Below are 15,576 nucleotides of genomic sequence, written 5' to 3'. Positions count from 1 at the left end.
TAGAACAGGTGGACGGGGACAGGCAGAGACTAGTACAGGTGGATGGGGATGCAGAGACTAGTAACAGGTGGATGGGGACAGGAAAAGACATAACAGGTGGATGGAGACAGGCAAAGACTAATAATAGGTATAAGGGGACAGGCAGAGACTAGTACAGGTGGATGGGGACAGGCAGACACTAGTATAGGTGGACAGGGACAGGCAGACACTAGTATAGGTGGACAGGGACAGGCAGACACTAGTATAGGCGGAAAGGGACAGGCACTGACTAGTACAATTGCCCAGAGATCCTATAGTGTCTAGTTAAGGCACCCGAGAGATGATAGATACAGACACATAGGGGACCAGTATTGGCTGATACAGGCACCCAGGGCGAACAGCAGAGACAGATACAGGCACCCAAGAGAGCTTTGTCTTTGGTACTGTGTTCGGTTTTGGTCACTCTGCTAAAGCAGAGATGCCCTGAAGCTGGAAAGTGTGAGGAGGAGAGTCACGAGGATGTCAAGCCTCGAAAGGACTGAGTTACGAAGAAAGGTTCAGCAAGGTAGGGCTCTTTTTCACTGCAGCGTAGGGAAATGAGGGTGGCCTTACAGAGGTGTATAAAATTATGAGAGGGACAGATAGGGTTAATGTACATAGTCTTTTCCCAGGGTTGGAGAATCAAGAACGAGAGGCACAGGTTTAATGTAAGAGGGGAGAAATTTGATAGGAACCTGAGAAGCAACTTCTTCACCCTGAGGAGTGAATCTATGGAGTGAGCTGCCACAGGAAGTGACTGAGACAGGTATATTAACAGCATGTAAAAGACACTTGGACAGGTACATGGATAGGAAAGGATTAGAGGGATATGGACAGGTACACGGATAGGAAAGGTTTAGAGGGATGCGGACAGGTACAGGGATAGGAAAGGTTCAGAGGGATATGGACAGGTACACGGATAGGAAAGGTTCAGAGGGATACGGACAGGGACACGGATAGGAAAGGTTTAGAGGGATAGGGACACGGATAGGAAAGGTTTGGAGGGATACGGACAGGTACATGGATAGGAAAGGTTTAGAGGGATATGGACAGGTACACGGATAGGAAAGGTTTAGAGGGATACGGACAGGTACACGGATAGGAAAGGTTTAGAGGGATACGGACAGGTACACGGATAGGAAAGGTTTAGAGGGATACGGACAGGTACACGGATAGGAAAGGTTTAGAGGGATACGGACAGGTACACGGATAGGAAAGGTTTAGAGGGATACGGACAGGTACACGGATAGGAAAGGTTTAGAGGGATACGGACAGGTACACGGATAGGATAGGTTTAGAGGGATACGGACAGGTACACGGATAGGATAGGTTTAGAGGGATACGGACAGGTACACGGATAGGAAAGGTTAGAGGGATACGGACAGGTACACGGATAGGAAAGGTTTAGAGGGATAGGGACACGGATAGGAAAGGTTTGGAGGGATACGGACAGGTACATGGATAGGAAAGGTTTAGAGGGATATGGACAGGTACACGGATAGGAAAGGTTTAGAGGGATACGGACAGGTACACGGATAGGAAAGGTTTAGAGGGATACGGACAGGTACACGGATAGGAAAGGTTTAGAGGGATACGGACAGGTACACGGATAGGAAAGGTTTAGAGGGATACGGACAGGTACACGGATAGGAAAGGTTTAGAGGGATGCGGACAGGTACACGGATAGGAAAGGTTTAGAGGGATGCGGACAGGTACACGGATAGGAAAGGTTTAGAGGGATACGGACAGGTACACGGATAGGAAAGGTTTAGAGGGATACGGACAGGTACACGGATTGGAAAGGTTTAGAGGGATGCGGACAGGTACACGGATAGGAAAGGTTTAGAGGGATGCGGACAGGGACACGGATAGGAAAGGTTTAGAGGGATACGGACAGGTACACGGATAGGAAAGGTTTAGAGGGATACGGACAGGTACACGGATAGGAAAGGTTTAGAGGGATACGGACAGGTACACGGATAGGAAAGGTTTAGAGGGATACGGACAGGTACACGGATAGGAAAGGTTTAGAGGGATACGGACAGGTACACGGATAGGAAAGGTTTAGAGGGATACGGACAGGTACACGGATAGGAAAGGTTTAGAGGGATACGGACAGGTACACGGATAGGAAAGGTTTAGAGGGATACGGACAGGTACACAGATAGGATAGGTTTAGAGGGATACGGACAGGTACACGGATAGGATAGGTTTAGAGGGATACGGACAGGTACACGGATAGGAAAGGTTAGAGGGATACGGACAGGTACACGGATAGGAAAGGTTTAGAGGGATACGGACAGGTACACGGATAGGAAAGGTTTAGAGGGATACGGACAGGTACACGGATAGGAAAGGTTTAGAGGGATACGGACAGGTACACGGATAGGAAAGGTTTAGAGGGATACGGACAGGTACACGGATAGGAAAGGTTTAGAGGGATACGGACAGGTACACGGATAGGAAAGGTTTAGAGGGATACGGACAGGTACACGGATAGGAAAGGTTTAGAGGGATACGGACAGGTACACGGATAGGAAAGGTTTAGAGGGATACGGACAGGTACACGGATAGGAAAGGTTTAGAGGGATACGGACAGGTACACGGATAGGATAGGTTTAGAGGGATACGGACAGGTACACGGATAGGAAAGGTTTAGAGGGATACGGACAGGTACACGGATAGGAAAGGTTTAGAGGGATACGGACAGGTACACGGATAGGAAAGGTTTAGAGGGATACGGACAGGTACACGGATAGGAAAGGTTTAGAGGGATACGGACGGGTACACGGATAGGAAAGGTTTAGAGGGATACGGACGGGTACACGGATAGGAAAGGTTTAGAGGGATACGGACAGGGACACGGATAGGAAAGGTTCAGAGGGATACGGACAGGGACACGGATAGGAAAGGTTCAGAGGGATACGGACAGGTACACAGATGGGAAAGATTTAGAGGGATGTGGGACAAATGCAGACAAATAGAAGTGGTTAAGACGGGAATCTTGTCAGCATGGACCAGTTGAGCTGACGGCCTGTTTCTATTCTGTGAGACGCTGCAACATTCAGAGAAGAACTTGAATCACCAAGTTGAGCTGCTGGAAAGCAGAAGTATGAAAGGTAGGCACTTGTGGGATAGAAGAGACAGGGTGGGATGAAAGGCCTCTTTTGGTGCTGTAAGCCTCAGTGTAGCCCAGAAAAATGGAATTGGTTTGATTAGAGCAAGATTTTTAATTGATTGCCCTTTTTTGAGGGAGTATCAGACAACAGGCTGTCTGTGTGTGTGTATGTGTGTTCGCGTGTGTGTGTGTGTGTGTGTGTGTGTGTGTGTGTGTGTGTGTGTGTGTGTGTGTGTGTGTGTGTGTGTGGGGTGTGTGTGTTCATGTGCATGTGTTCGTGTGTGCGTGTTCGTGTGTGTGCGTGTTCGTGTGTGTGTGTGAGTGTGTGAGTGTTCGTGTGCGTGTTCGTGTGTGTGTGTGAGTGTGTGAGTGTTCGTGTGTGCGTGTTCGTGTGTGTGTGTGTGTGTGTGTGTGTGCGCGTGTAAAAATCAAAAGGAATTACAACCCATTCCCAACCCATCCCGATTCGGAGCACCTTACAGAATCATTTAGAAACTAGGGCCCATGGAGAGCATCAAGTCAACAAAATATTTTCGCCAAGCTTACAATCTCTTTAAAGAAATATTCCTGTTATACAAAATATGCTCAAAAAATTTCTGGTCTGAAAAAACGCAGGTTCTCCACAGCGTGTGCCGGTTACATGACTGCACAGTTCCGAGGGTCACCACGGTTACCACCCTGTGGAAACAAGAAGCAATCGGTTAGCCCAAAGGGACACCCACGACCCAGGAATCGTTTACAATGCCACGGCACTCCCGGCAGGAAACTGATCATCAGTATCCGTCTTTGTTGGGTGTGACAAACCCTGATAAGTGTGAGGGGATGAATGTTCGGGGGTTTCAGTAAGAGTAGGACACCCTGTCAACGGTAGGTAATGAGGGACAGAGGGACCTCGGTGTACAAGGGTAGGACACACACTGTGAATGGTAGGAAGTACTGAGGGACAGAGGGACCTCAGTGTACGAGGGTAGGACACGCACTGTGAATGGTAGGGAGTACTGAGGGACAGAGGGACCTCGGTGTACAAGGGTAGGACACGCACTGTGAACGGTAGGGAGTACTGAGGAACAGAGGGACCTCGGTGTACAAGGGTAGGACACACACTGTGAACGGTAGGGAGTACTGAGGGACAGAGGGACCTCGGTGTACAAGGGTAGGACACGCACTGTGAACGGTAGGGAGTACTGAGGAACAGAGGGACCTCGGTGTACAAGGGTAGGACACACATTGTGAACGGTAGGGAGTACTGAGGAACAGAGGGACCTCGGTGTACAAGGGTAGGACACACACTGTGAATGGTAGGGAGTACTGAGGGACCTCAGTGTACAAGTGTAGGACACACTGTGAACGGTAGGGAGTACTGAGGGACAGAGGGACCTCGGTGTATGAGGGTAGGACACACACTGTGAACGGTAGGTACTGAGGGACAGAGGGACATCAGTGTACAAGGGTAGGACACACACTGTGAACGGTAGGGAGTACTGAGGGACAGAGGGACCTCATTGTACAAGGGTAGGACACACACTGTGAACGGTAGGGAGTACTGAGGGACAGAGTTGCCTCGGTGTACAGGTCGAAGGATCCCTGAAGGTGGCAGCACGGATCGGGGGGTGAGGAAAGTGTTCGGGAAACTTGTCTCCTTTAGCAGGGAGGTTATGGTCCAACTTTATAAACCATCGGTCAGGCCACAGCTGGAGCACCGGGTGCAGTTCCGGTCACAGACCCTCGGACGGACGTGACTGCGCTGGAGAGGGTGCAGAGGAGACTGCCCAGGACTGAGAGTTTGTTACAAGGAGTGATGGGACAGGTTGGAACAGAGGAGGCTGGGCAGAGTTAGAGCTGGCACAGAGCTTTTCTCGTATGGCAGAGGAATCTAAAACCAGAGGGGATAGGTTTAGTGTAAGGGCAGGGGGTTCGAGGTGATAGGTTTAGTGTAAGGGCAGGGGGGTCGAGGGGATCTGAGAGGAGGTGGTTTGGAATCCGGAACGCACTGCCTGATGGGTTCATGGACCCTACAGCCTGGAGCCTAGTTAGCTCATTACAAGGCAGTGCTTACGCACAGAAGGTGGGAAGTTCTAACTCTGCATTCAAGCATTCACCAAAAGGCATGGATTCAGAATAATGGGAGACCAGTGTCCTCATTTGAGGAAGAATCTGTTTCTGTCAGGTACATTGCAAATATTTGGGATTTTTGGACCCAGGGATTTTACTCCCTGATGAAATTTAGGCCTTTTCCCCCCTAGTTTCAACACTAAAGCCTGCTTGTTTTTCAATTCCCTCATTCACTGATGTCTGTGCCGACCATACACAGTATGGTCGAGAGTTTGCACTTGATAAGCACCAGAGACACTGCAGATGCTGGAAATTCACAATCACACACACAAAACGCTGCAGGAACTCAGCAGCATGTATGGAGGGGAATAAACGGACGATGTTTTGGGCTGAGGACTGGAAAGGAGTCGGGAAGAAGCTGGAATAAGAAAATGTGGGAGGGTAAGGTGTACTTGCTGGTAGGCTTGTATCATCGATTACCTGAACAGATATCTTGTACTGGCAGTTAGAGATGTGTGATGAATGCTGGCAGATAGGGAAAGGCAATAAATGCTGGAAGATAGGGACAGACAATAAATGCTGGCTTTAGCATCCGTATTGTCGCATGGATCTCAGGCAGTGGGATAAAAAGCTTGCAGTTGTGACTGTTGCCCTTTTCAACTCTACGCCCATTCTCAATAAAACACAAGTTGATGAACTTCATGACACTAATTAAAAATGAAACAAACTTTTGCAAATGCTATCATCACACCTAACAATCCACCCTTGAACCGAACCAAACATAGTACCTTAAATCTTCAAACCCAAAGCAATGATGATAAGGTTTCTCCGATGGACTGGGAGGGGGTGTTGGGTTGCAGAATAGGAACGAGTTCAAATGATGTTCAACAACTTTCAGTAATGGTTGGTCACATCCATTGTTCCATGCAGAGGGAGAGGACATAGTCTGATCCTACTACAAGGATTAGAAAGGACGTCCCAAGTTAATACCACTGTCCCAGCAACCAGTGGGACGAGTAAGTGGTGTGTCAGCCTTTCGCACGAGTGGGCTTGAGTACGAGTGAGGGTATCTCACTGTTCAGGTGAGAGTGTGCCAAGAGGACTGTGCACCATTCTGGTCCCCGGTTCTTGCCACAGAGGGTGTTTGGTGTAGATCCACTTGGGGAAGGGTCTAGGAGCGAAGGGTTTTGAGGAGATGAGGTGACTGGAACTGTGCTGTCTGCAACTGGGAAAAATGAGGGGAAATCCCTTTAAGACTTATGATGGGGCTAGATGGGGAGAGTATCTCTCCCCCCCACCCCCCGGGCTGCTGGGGGTGGTGGTTTAGGATCAGACTGAGGGCAGAGAATCCATGGAATACTCTCCTTCCAGAGGCTCCATCTCTGAGTTCAGAGTTGATGGATTTCTGGAAATCGAAGGAATCCAGGGGTCGGGGCCACAGGAAGTCCAGCCATAATCTTGTGTGATGTATGAGAAGACTTGCGGGGTTGGCCAGATGAGACTGCGAGTACCTGTCTAACTCTTATGGGGATCGGAAGCCACCCCTCCAGGTCAGAGCTCCCCTGGGATGGGAGGGGTGGGAGACTGGACGAAGGGGTGGGGACAGGTGATGGAGGGTGGGCGATGGGACAGAGGGGTGGAGAGATGGAACGGTGGGGAGGGACGACGGGATGGAGGATGGGAGATGAGATGGAGGGGTGGGAGACGGGATGGAGGGTGGGAGACGAGATGGAGGGGTGGGAGACGAGATGGAGGGTGGGAGATGAGATGGAGGGGTGGGAGATGAGATGGAGGGGTGGGAGACGTGATGGAGGGGTGGGAGATGGGACGGAGGGGTTGGAGACGGGACGGAGAGGTGGGAGGTGGGACGGAGGGTGGGGAGATGAGACAGAGAGTGGGAGATGGGACGGAGGGTGGGAGACGGGACGGAGGGGCGGGAGATGGGATGGAGGGGCGGGAGACGGGACGGAGGGTGGGAGACGGGATAGAGGGTGGGAGATGGGATGGAGGGTAGGGAGACAGGACGGAGAGGTGGGAGACGGGATGGAGAGGTGGGAGACGGGACGGAGGGTGGGAGACGGGACGGAGGGGCGGGAGACAGGATGGAGAGGTGGGAGACGGGATGGAGAGGTGGGAGACGGGATGGAGGGTGGGAGACGGGACGGAGGGGCGGGAGATGGGATGGAGGGGCGGGAGACAGGACGGAGGGTGGGAGACGGGATAGAGGGTGGGAGATGGGACGGAGGGTAGGGAGACAGGACGGAGAGGTGGGAGACGGGATGGAGAGGTGGGAGACGGGACGGTGGGATGGGAGACGGGACGGAGGGCTGGGAGACGGGATGGAGGGGTTGGAGATGGGATGGAGGGGTTGGAGATGAGAAGGAGGGGTGGGAGACAGGACGCAGGGGTGGGAGATGAGACGGAGGGTGGGAGACGGGACGGAGGGTGGGGAGACGGGATGGAGAGGTGGGAGACAGGACGCAGGAGTGGGAGATGAGACGGAGGGTGGGAGACAGGACGGAGAGGTGGGAGACGGGATGGAGAGGTGGGAGACGGGACGGAGGGTGGGAGACGGGACGGAGGGGCGGGAGATGGGATGGAGGGGCGGGAGACAGGACGGAGGGTGGGAGACGGGATAGAGGGTGGGAGATGGGACGGAGGGTAGGGAGACGGGACGGAGGGTGGGGAGACGGGATGGAGAGGTGGGAGACAGGATGCAGGAGTGGGAGATGAGACGGAGGGTGGGAGACGGGACGGAGGGTGGGAGATGGGACGGAGGGTGGGGAGACGGGATGGAGGGATGGGAGACGGGACGGAGGGTGGGGAGACGGGACGGAGGGATGGGAGACGGGACGGAGGGTGGGAGACGGGACGGAGGGTGGGGAGACGGGATGGAGAGGTGGGAGACGGGATGGTGGGATGGGAGATGGGACAGAGGGGTGGGAGATGGGATGGAGGGGTTGGAAATGAGAAGGAGGGGTGGGAGACAGGACGGAGGGTGTGGAGACGGGATGGAGAGGTGGGAGACGGGACGGAAGGGTGGGAGACGGGTCGGAGGGGTGGGAGATGGGATGGAGGGGTTGGAGATGAGAAGGAGGGGTGGGAGACAGGACGGAGGTTGGGGAGACGGGATGGAGGGTGGGAGGCAGGACAGAAAGGTAGATGGGAAAGAGAGTGAGGGAAGACAGAATGGAAGAGAACGAGATGGGGGAGGGTAGACAGAACTGGTGGGTGCAGATGGAACAGTGGATGTCATGGCTGGAGATCTGTCTGCCCAGAAATTCTGGATAGACGGGGCTGAGGACAGGATTTCTGGGAATGCTGGTGGGTGAGGTTGGGAGAGGGGAGTTGATCGTCCGTGACTTTGGCCAATGTGGTGGGAGAGGGAGTGGGTGAGGGGCCGAAAGGCCTCTCCACGCTCCGGAGAATCTCTGCAGTCCATCACTGTCCCACCACCCCAGTCACCCCAGACACATTGCCCCTCTCCCACCCCACACCTCATCGCCTGCGACACAGAACACCGCCATACATACTCCGAGGTCACCACCCCTCCTCCGGGTTCGAGGGGGGGAGACAAGGGGCGGGTACGGGGAGGGGGCGTCTATCGGCGAGTCCTGGTCCCTCCGCCTCTGGTGCGGGACGCCGTACTCTGCCCGAAACGCCGGGGCGGCATGCCCTTGTTGTGCCGTGGGGACGAGCGTACTCTCACTGGCCTGCGCCTGGGGACGAGCTGGGACCTCCCCCGCCCCGAATCGCTGCCACCGCCGGGGGTCGGGTCGGAGGGGGCCTCGGGGGTGGGGAGAGCCTCCGGGAAGTCGGTCTCGTCTCCGGGGCCACCGGTGAGGAGCCTGGAGTCTTTGGCCCAGGAATCCTGAAGGACCTGTTCGTGGGGAGGGAAAAACAGGAGGTTTCTATGGCAACCCTCCAATCGGAAGAGCCGGGGAGTCGGGGAGTGGGGCAGCAGGGTGACCCTCACTCGTCACTGCCTCCCCCCAACACTTCCCCAAGCCCTTCCCTCTAACCATTCACCCTCCCTCCCCAACTACCCCACACTGGGGTTACTTCGCTTGGACTTCTGTGGGATGATGCTGTGCAGCCGGTCCTGGGGACTTCAACAGTACGGTAAAAGGGCTTTCAGCGCACCAGGTCTGTACTGACCATGACCCACGAACATTTACTGCCCCTCTCTCCAGCTTAATCACACCTTTGTTTCATATGTGGAAGAAAGTATTCAAATGATGAGAATCTCACAGCAGTACACTATTATACCATAGACAGGACCTCACAACACACAGCAATTACTGTTTCAAAGTAAAATATGGCTATCCCTTTAGAACAGAGGGGGTTCATTGCCACAGACGGCAGGTCACTGGGTGCATTTATTTATTTAGAGATGGAGAGCGGAACAGGCCCGCCCAGCCCAACGAGGCACACCACCAGTAACCCCCAATTTACCCCCAGCCCAATCACAGGACAATTGACCTACTAACCAGTGCCACCTTGGACACGCGGAAGGAAACCGGAGCACCCGGACTCATTCGACAGGTCATTGCCGAATACATTGGAATGAAACGCAGACGACCTCGGCTGTAAGATTATTACACAAATGGCTACTCTACCAGAAAGCCGAGGTTGGTGGGTTCTTGATTAGTCAGGGCATCAAAGGGAGAAGGCAGCAGAATGGGGTTGAGAGGGAAAGTGGTGCAGGCTCAATGGGCTGAATGGCTCCCTATCTGAGTTGGGCGACCAGAACTGCACACAGTACTCCAAGAACAGTCTGACCAAAATCCTATACCATAGTAACATCAAGGCCAGCCAGCCAAACACCTTCTTCACTGTCCCGTCTACCTTTCAGGGACAATGTACCTGAACCCGCGGGTCCCTCTGTACTGCCACACTCCCCAGGGCCCAGGCATTCACAGTGAAGGCCTGCCCTGGTTTAACGGTCCAGACAACAATACTCTCACTCCTGAGAGGGTAGTAGGTCCTACGATTGATTAGCGCTTTGTGAAGACTTTAAGCAGATTTTGTATCCCACCGAAGATGAGCATTCTGACTGGGTGCAGCACTGCCTGGTGTGGAGGCTCCAATGCTCAGTATTGAAAGAGGCTGCAGAGAGTTGTAGATTGGGCCAGCTCCATCACAGGCACAGCCTTCCCCATCATCAACGACATCTTCAAAAGTACGTCTCTATCATTCGAGACCCTCATGGGCATGCCCTCTTCTTACTACCATCGAGGAAGTGATAGATGACCCTGAAGATACCCACTCAGCATTCCACGAACAGTTTCTTCGCCTCTGTCATCGGAGTTCTGACAGTCCATGATCCCATGAACAACACCTCACTATCCCTCTGTCATCAGATTTCTGACAGTCCATGAACACCTCACATTCCCTCTGTCATCAGATTTCTGACAGTCCATGAACACCTCACTATCCCTCTGTCATCAGATTTCTGAACGATCCAGGAACCCATGAACAACACCTCACTATCCCTCTGTCATCAGATTTCTGACAGCCCATTAACACCACCTCACTATCCCTCTGTCATCAGATTTCTGACAGTCCATGAACAACACCTCACCATCCCTCTGTCATCAGATTTCTGACAGTCCATGAACAACACCTCACCATCCCTCTGTCATCAGATTTCTGACAGTCCATGAACAACACCTCACTATCCCTGTCATCAGATTTCTGACAGTCCATGAACAACACCTCACTATCCCTCTGTCATCAGATTTCTGACAGTACATGAACCCATGAACACCACCTCACTATCCCTCTGTCATCAGATTTCTGACAGTCCATGAACAACACCTCACTATCTCTCTGTCATCAGATTTCTGACAGTCCCTGAACACCACCTCACTATCCCTCTGTCATCAGATTTCTGACAGTCCCTGAACACCACCTCACTATCCCTCTGTCATCAGATTTCTGACAGTCCATAAACACCACCTCACTATCCCTCTGTCATCAGATTTCTGACAGTCCATGAACAACACCTCACTATCCCTCTGTCATCAGATTTCTGACAGTCCATGAACAACACCTCACTATCCCTCTGTCATCAGATTTCTGACAGTCCATGAACAACACCTCACTATCCCTCTGTCATCAGATTTCTGACAGTCCATGAACCCATGAACAACACCTCACTATCCCACTGTCATCAGATTTCTGACAGTCCATGAACAACACCTCACTATCCCTCTGTCATCAGATTTCTGACAGTCCATGAACCCATGAACAACACCTCACTATCCCACTGTCATCAGATTTCTGACAGTCCATGAACAACACCTCACTATCCCTCTGTCATCAGATTTCTGACAGTCCATGAACAACACCTCACTATCCCTCTGTCATCAGATTTCTGACAGTCCCTGAACACCACCTCACTATCCCTCTGTCATCAGATTTCTGACAGTCCATAAACACCACCTCACTATCCCTCTGTCATCAGATTTCTGACAGTCCATGAACAACACCTCACTATCCCTCTGTCATCAGATTTCTGACAGTCCATGAACAACACCTCACTATCCCTCTGTCATCAGATTTCTGACAGTCCATGAACAACACCTCACTATCCCTCTGTCATCAGATTTCTGACAGTCCATGAACCCATGAACAACACCTCACTATCCCACTGTCATCAGATTTCTGACAGTCCATGAACAACACCTCACTATCCCTCTGTCATCAGATTTCTGACAGTCCATGAACCCATGAACAACACCTCACTATCCCACTGTCATCAGATTTCTGACAGTCCATGAACAACACCTCACTATCCCTCTGTCATCAGATTTCTGACAGTCCATGAACAACACCTCACTATCCCTCTGTCATCAGATTTCTGACAGTCCATGAACAACACCTCACTATCCCTCTGTCATCAGATTTCTGACAGTCCATGAACACCACCTCACTATCCCTCTGTCATCAGATTTCTGACAGTCCATGAACAACACCTCACCATCCCTCTGTCATCAGATTTCTGACAGTCCATGAACAACACCTCACCATCCCTCTGCTATCAGATTTCTGACAGTCCATGAACAACACCTCACCATCCCTCTGTCATCAGATTTCTGACAGTCCATGAACACCACCTCACTATCCCTCTGTCATCAGATTTCTGACAGTCCATGAACAACACCTCACCATCCCTCTGTCATCAGATTTCTGACAGTCCATGAACAACACCTCACTATCCCTCTGTCATCAGATTTCTGACAGTCCATGAACACCTCACTATCCCTCTGTCATCAGATTTCTGAACGATCCAGGAACCCATGAACAACACCTCACTATCCCTCTGTCATCAGATTTCTGACAGTCCATGAACACCACCTCACTATCCCTCTGTCATCAGATTTCTGACAGTCCATGAACAACACCTCACTATCCCTCTGTCATCAGATTTCTGACAGTCCATGATCCCATGAACAACACCTCACTATCCCTCTGTCATCAGATTTCTGACAGTCCATGAACAACACCTCACTATCCCTCTGTCATCAGGTTTCTGACAGTCCATGAACAACACCTCACTATCCCTCTGTCATCAGATTTCTGACAGTCCATGAACAACACCTCACTATCCCTCTGTCATCAGGTTTCTGACAGTCCATGAACAACACCTCACTATCCCTCTGTCATCAGATTTCTGACAGTCCATGAACAACACCTCACTATCCCTCTGTCATCAGATTTCTGACAGTCCATGAACCCATGAACAACACCTCACTATCCCACTGTCATCAGATTTCTGACAGTCCATGAACAACACCTCACTATCCCTCTGTCATCAGATGTCTGACAGTCCATGAACCCATGAACAACACCTCACTATCCCACTGTCATCAGATTTCTGACAGTCCATGAACAACACCTCACTATCCCTCTGTCATCAGATTTCTGACAGTCCATGAACAACACCTCACCATCCCTCTGTCATCAGATTTCTGACAGTCCATGAACAACACCTCACTATCCCTGTCATCAGATTTCTGACAGTCCATGAACAACACCTCACTATCCCTCTGTCATCAGATTTCTGACAGTACATGAACCCATGAACACCACCTCACTATCCCTCTGTCATCAGATTTCTGACAGTCCATGAACAACACCTCACTATCTCTCTGTCATCAGATTTCTGACAGTCCCTGAACACCACCTCACTATCCCTCTGTCATCAGATTTCTGACAGTCCCTGAACACCACCTCACTATCCCTCTGTCATCAGATTTCTGACAGTCCATAAACACCACCTCACTATCCCTCTGTCATCAGATTTCTGACAGTCCATGAACAACACCTCACTATCCCTCTGTCATCAGATTTCTGACAGTCCATGAACAACACCTCACTATCCCTCTGTCATCAGATTTCTGACAGTCCATGAACAACACCTCACTATCCCTCTGTCATCAGATTTCTGACAGTCCATGAACCCATGAACAACACCTCACTATCCCACTGTCATCAGATTTCTGACAGTCCATGAACAACACCTCACTATCCCTCTGTCATCAGATTTCTGACAGTCCATGAACCCATGAACAACACCTCACTATCCCACTGTCATCAGATTTCTGACAGTCCATGAACAACACCTCACTATCCCTCTGTCATCAGATTTCTGACAGTCCATGAACAACACCTCACTATCCCTCTGTCATCAGATTTCTGACAGTCCCTGAACACCACCTCACTATCCCTCTGTCATCAGATTTCTGACAGTCCATAAACACCACCTCACTATCCCTCTGTCATCAGATTTCTGACAGTCCATGAACAACACCTCACTATCCCTCTGTCATCAGATTTCTGACAGTCCATGAACAACACCTCACTATCCCTCTGTCATCAGATTTCTGACAGTCCATGAACAACACCTCACTATCCCTCTGTCATCAGATTTCTGACAGTCCATGAACCCATGAACAACACCTCACTATCCCACTGTCATCAGATTTCTGACAGTCCATGAACAACACCTCACTATCCCTCTGTCATCAGATTTCTGACAGTCCATGAACCCATGAACAACACCTCACTATCCCACTGTCATCAGATTTCTGACAGTCCATGAACAACACCTCACTATCCCTCTGTCATCAGATTTCTGACAGTCCATGAACAACACCTCACTATCCCTCTGTCATCAGATTTCTGACAGTCCATGAACAACACCTCACTATCCCTCTGTCATCAGATTTCTGACAGTCCATGAACACCACCTCACTATCCCTCTGTCATCAGATTTCTGACAGTCCATGAACAACACCTCACCATCCCTCTGTCATCAGATTTCTGACAGTCCATGAACAACACCTCACCATCCCTCTGCTATCAGATTTCTGACAGTCCATGAACAACACCTCACCATCCCTCTGTCATCAGATTTCTGACAGTCCATGAACACCACCTCACTATCCCTCTGTCATCAGATTTCTGACAGTCCATGAACAACACCTCACCATCCCTCTGTCATCAGATTTCTGACAGTCCATGAACAACACCTCACTATCCCTCTGTCATCAGATTTCTGACAGTCCATGAACACCTCACTATCCCTCTGTCATCAGATTTCTGAACGATCCAGGAACCCATGAACAACACCTCACTATCCCTCTGTCATCAGATTTCTGACAGTCCATGAACACCACCTCACTATCCCTCTGTCATCAGATTTCTGACAGTCCATGAACAACACCTCACTATCCCTCTGTCATCAGATTTCTGACAGTCCATGATCCCATGAACAACACCTCACTATCCCTCTGTCATCAGATTTCTGACAGTCCATGAACAACACCTCACTATCCCTCTGTCATCAGGTTTCTGACAGTCCATGAACAACACCTCACTATCCCTCTGTCATCAGATTTCTGACAGTCCATGAACAACACCTCACTATCCCTCTGTCATCAGGTTTCTGACAGTCCATGAACAACACCTCACTATCCCTCTGTCATCAGATTTCTGACAGTCCATGAACAACACCTCACTATCCCTCTGTCATCAGATTTCTGACAGTCCATGAACCCATGAACAACACCTCACTATCCCACTGTCATCAGATTTCTGACAGTCCATGAACAACACCTCACTATCCCTCTGTCATCAGATGTCTGACAGTCCATGAACCCATGAACAACACCTCACTATCCCACTGTCATCAGATTTCTGACAGTCCATGAACAACACCTCACTATCCCTCTGTCATCAGATTTCTGACAGTCCATGAACAACACCTCACTATCCCTCTGTCATCAGATTTCTGACAGTCCATGAACAACACCTCACTATCCCTCTGTCATCAGATTTCTGACAGTCCATGAACACCACCTCACTATCCCTCTGTCATC

General features: G+C 50.8%; 1 protein-coding gene across 2 annotated transcripts in view; it reads right to left on the bottom strand.

The window, feature by feature from the left end:
• Positions 1-3,413: 3,413 nt before the first annotated feature.
• The window catches only part of lmna (lamin A), a 95,959-nt gene continuing 83,796 nt past the window's right edge, over positions 3,414-15,576 (bottom strand). Inside the window, exons 13-14 of one of the 2 annotated variants that reach the window (XM_073061186.1) lie at positions 8,722-9,068; positions 3,414-3,814 (exon numbers count right to left, since the gene is read on the bottom strand). In XM_073061186.1, the coding sequence (XP_072917287.1) occupies positions 8,790-9,068 (279 nt within the window). In that variant the 3' untranslated portion in view covers positions 3,414-3,814; positions 8,722-8,789. The remainder of the gene's footprint in view (positions 3,815-8,721; positions 9,069-15,576) is intronic. The other variant, XM_073061187.1, reaches the window with a different exon arrangement.

The sequence above is a fragment of the Hemitrygon akajei genome, chromosome 11, assembly GCF_048418815.1.
Source record: "Hemitrygon akajei chromosome 11, sHemAka1.3, whole genome shotgun sequence".
Taxonomy (NCBI): domain Eukaryota; kingdom Metazoa; phylum Chordata; class Chondrichthyes; order Myliobatiformes; family Dasyatidae; genus Hemitrygon; species Hemitrygon akajei.
Note: the sequence above shows the minus strand (reverse complement) of the source record. Positions and strands in the feature narration are given on the sequence as shown.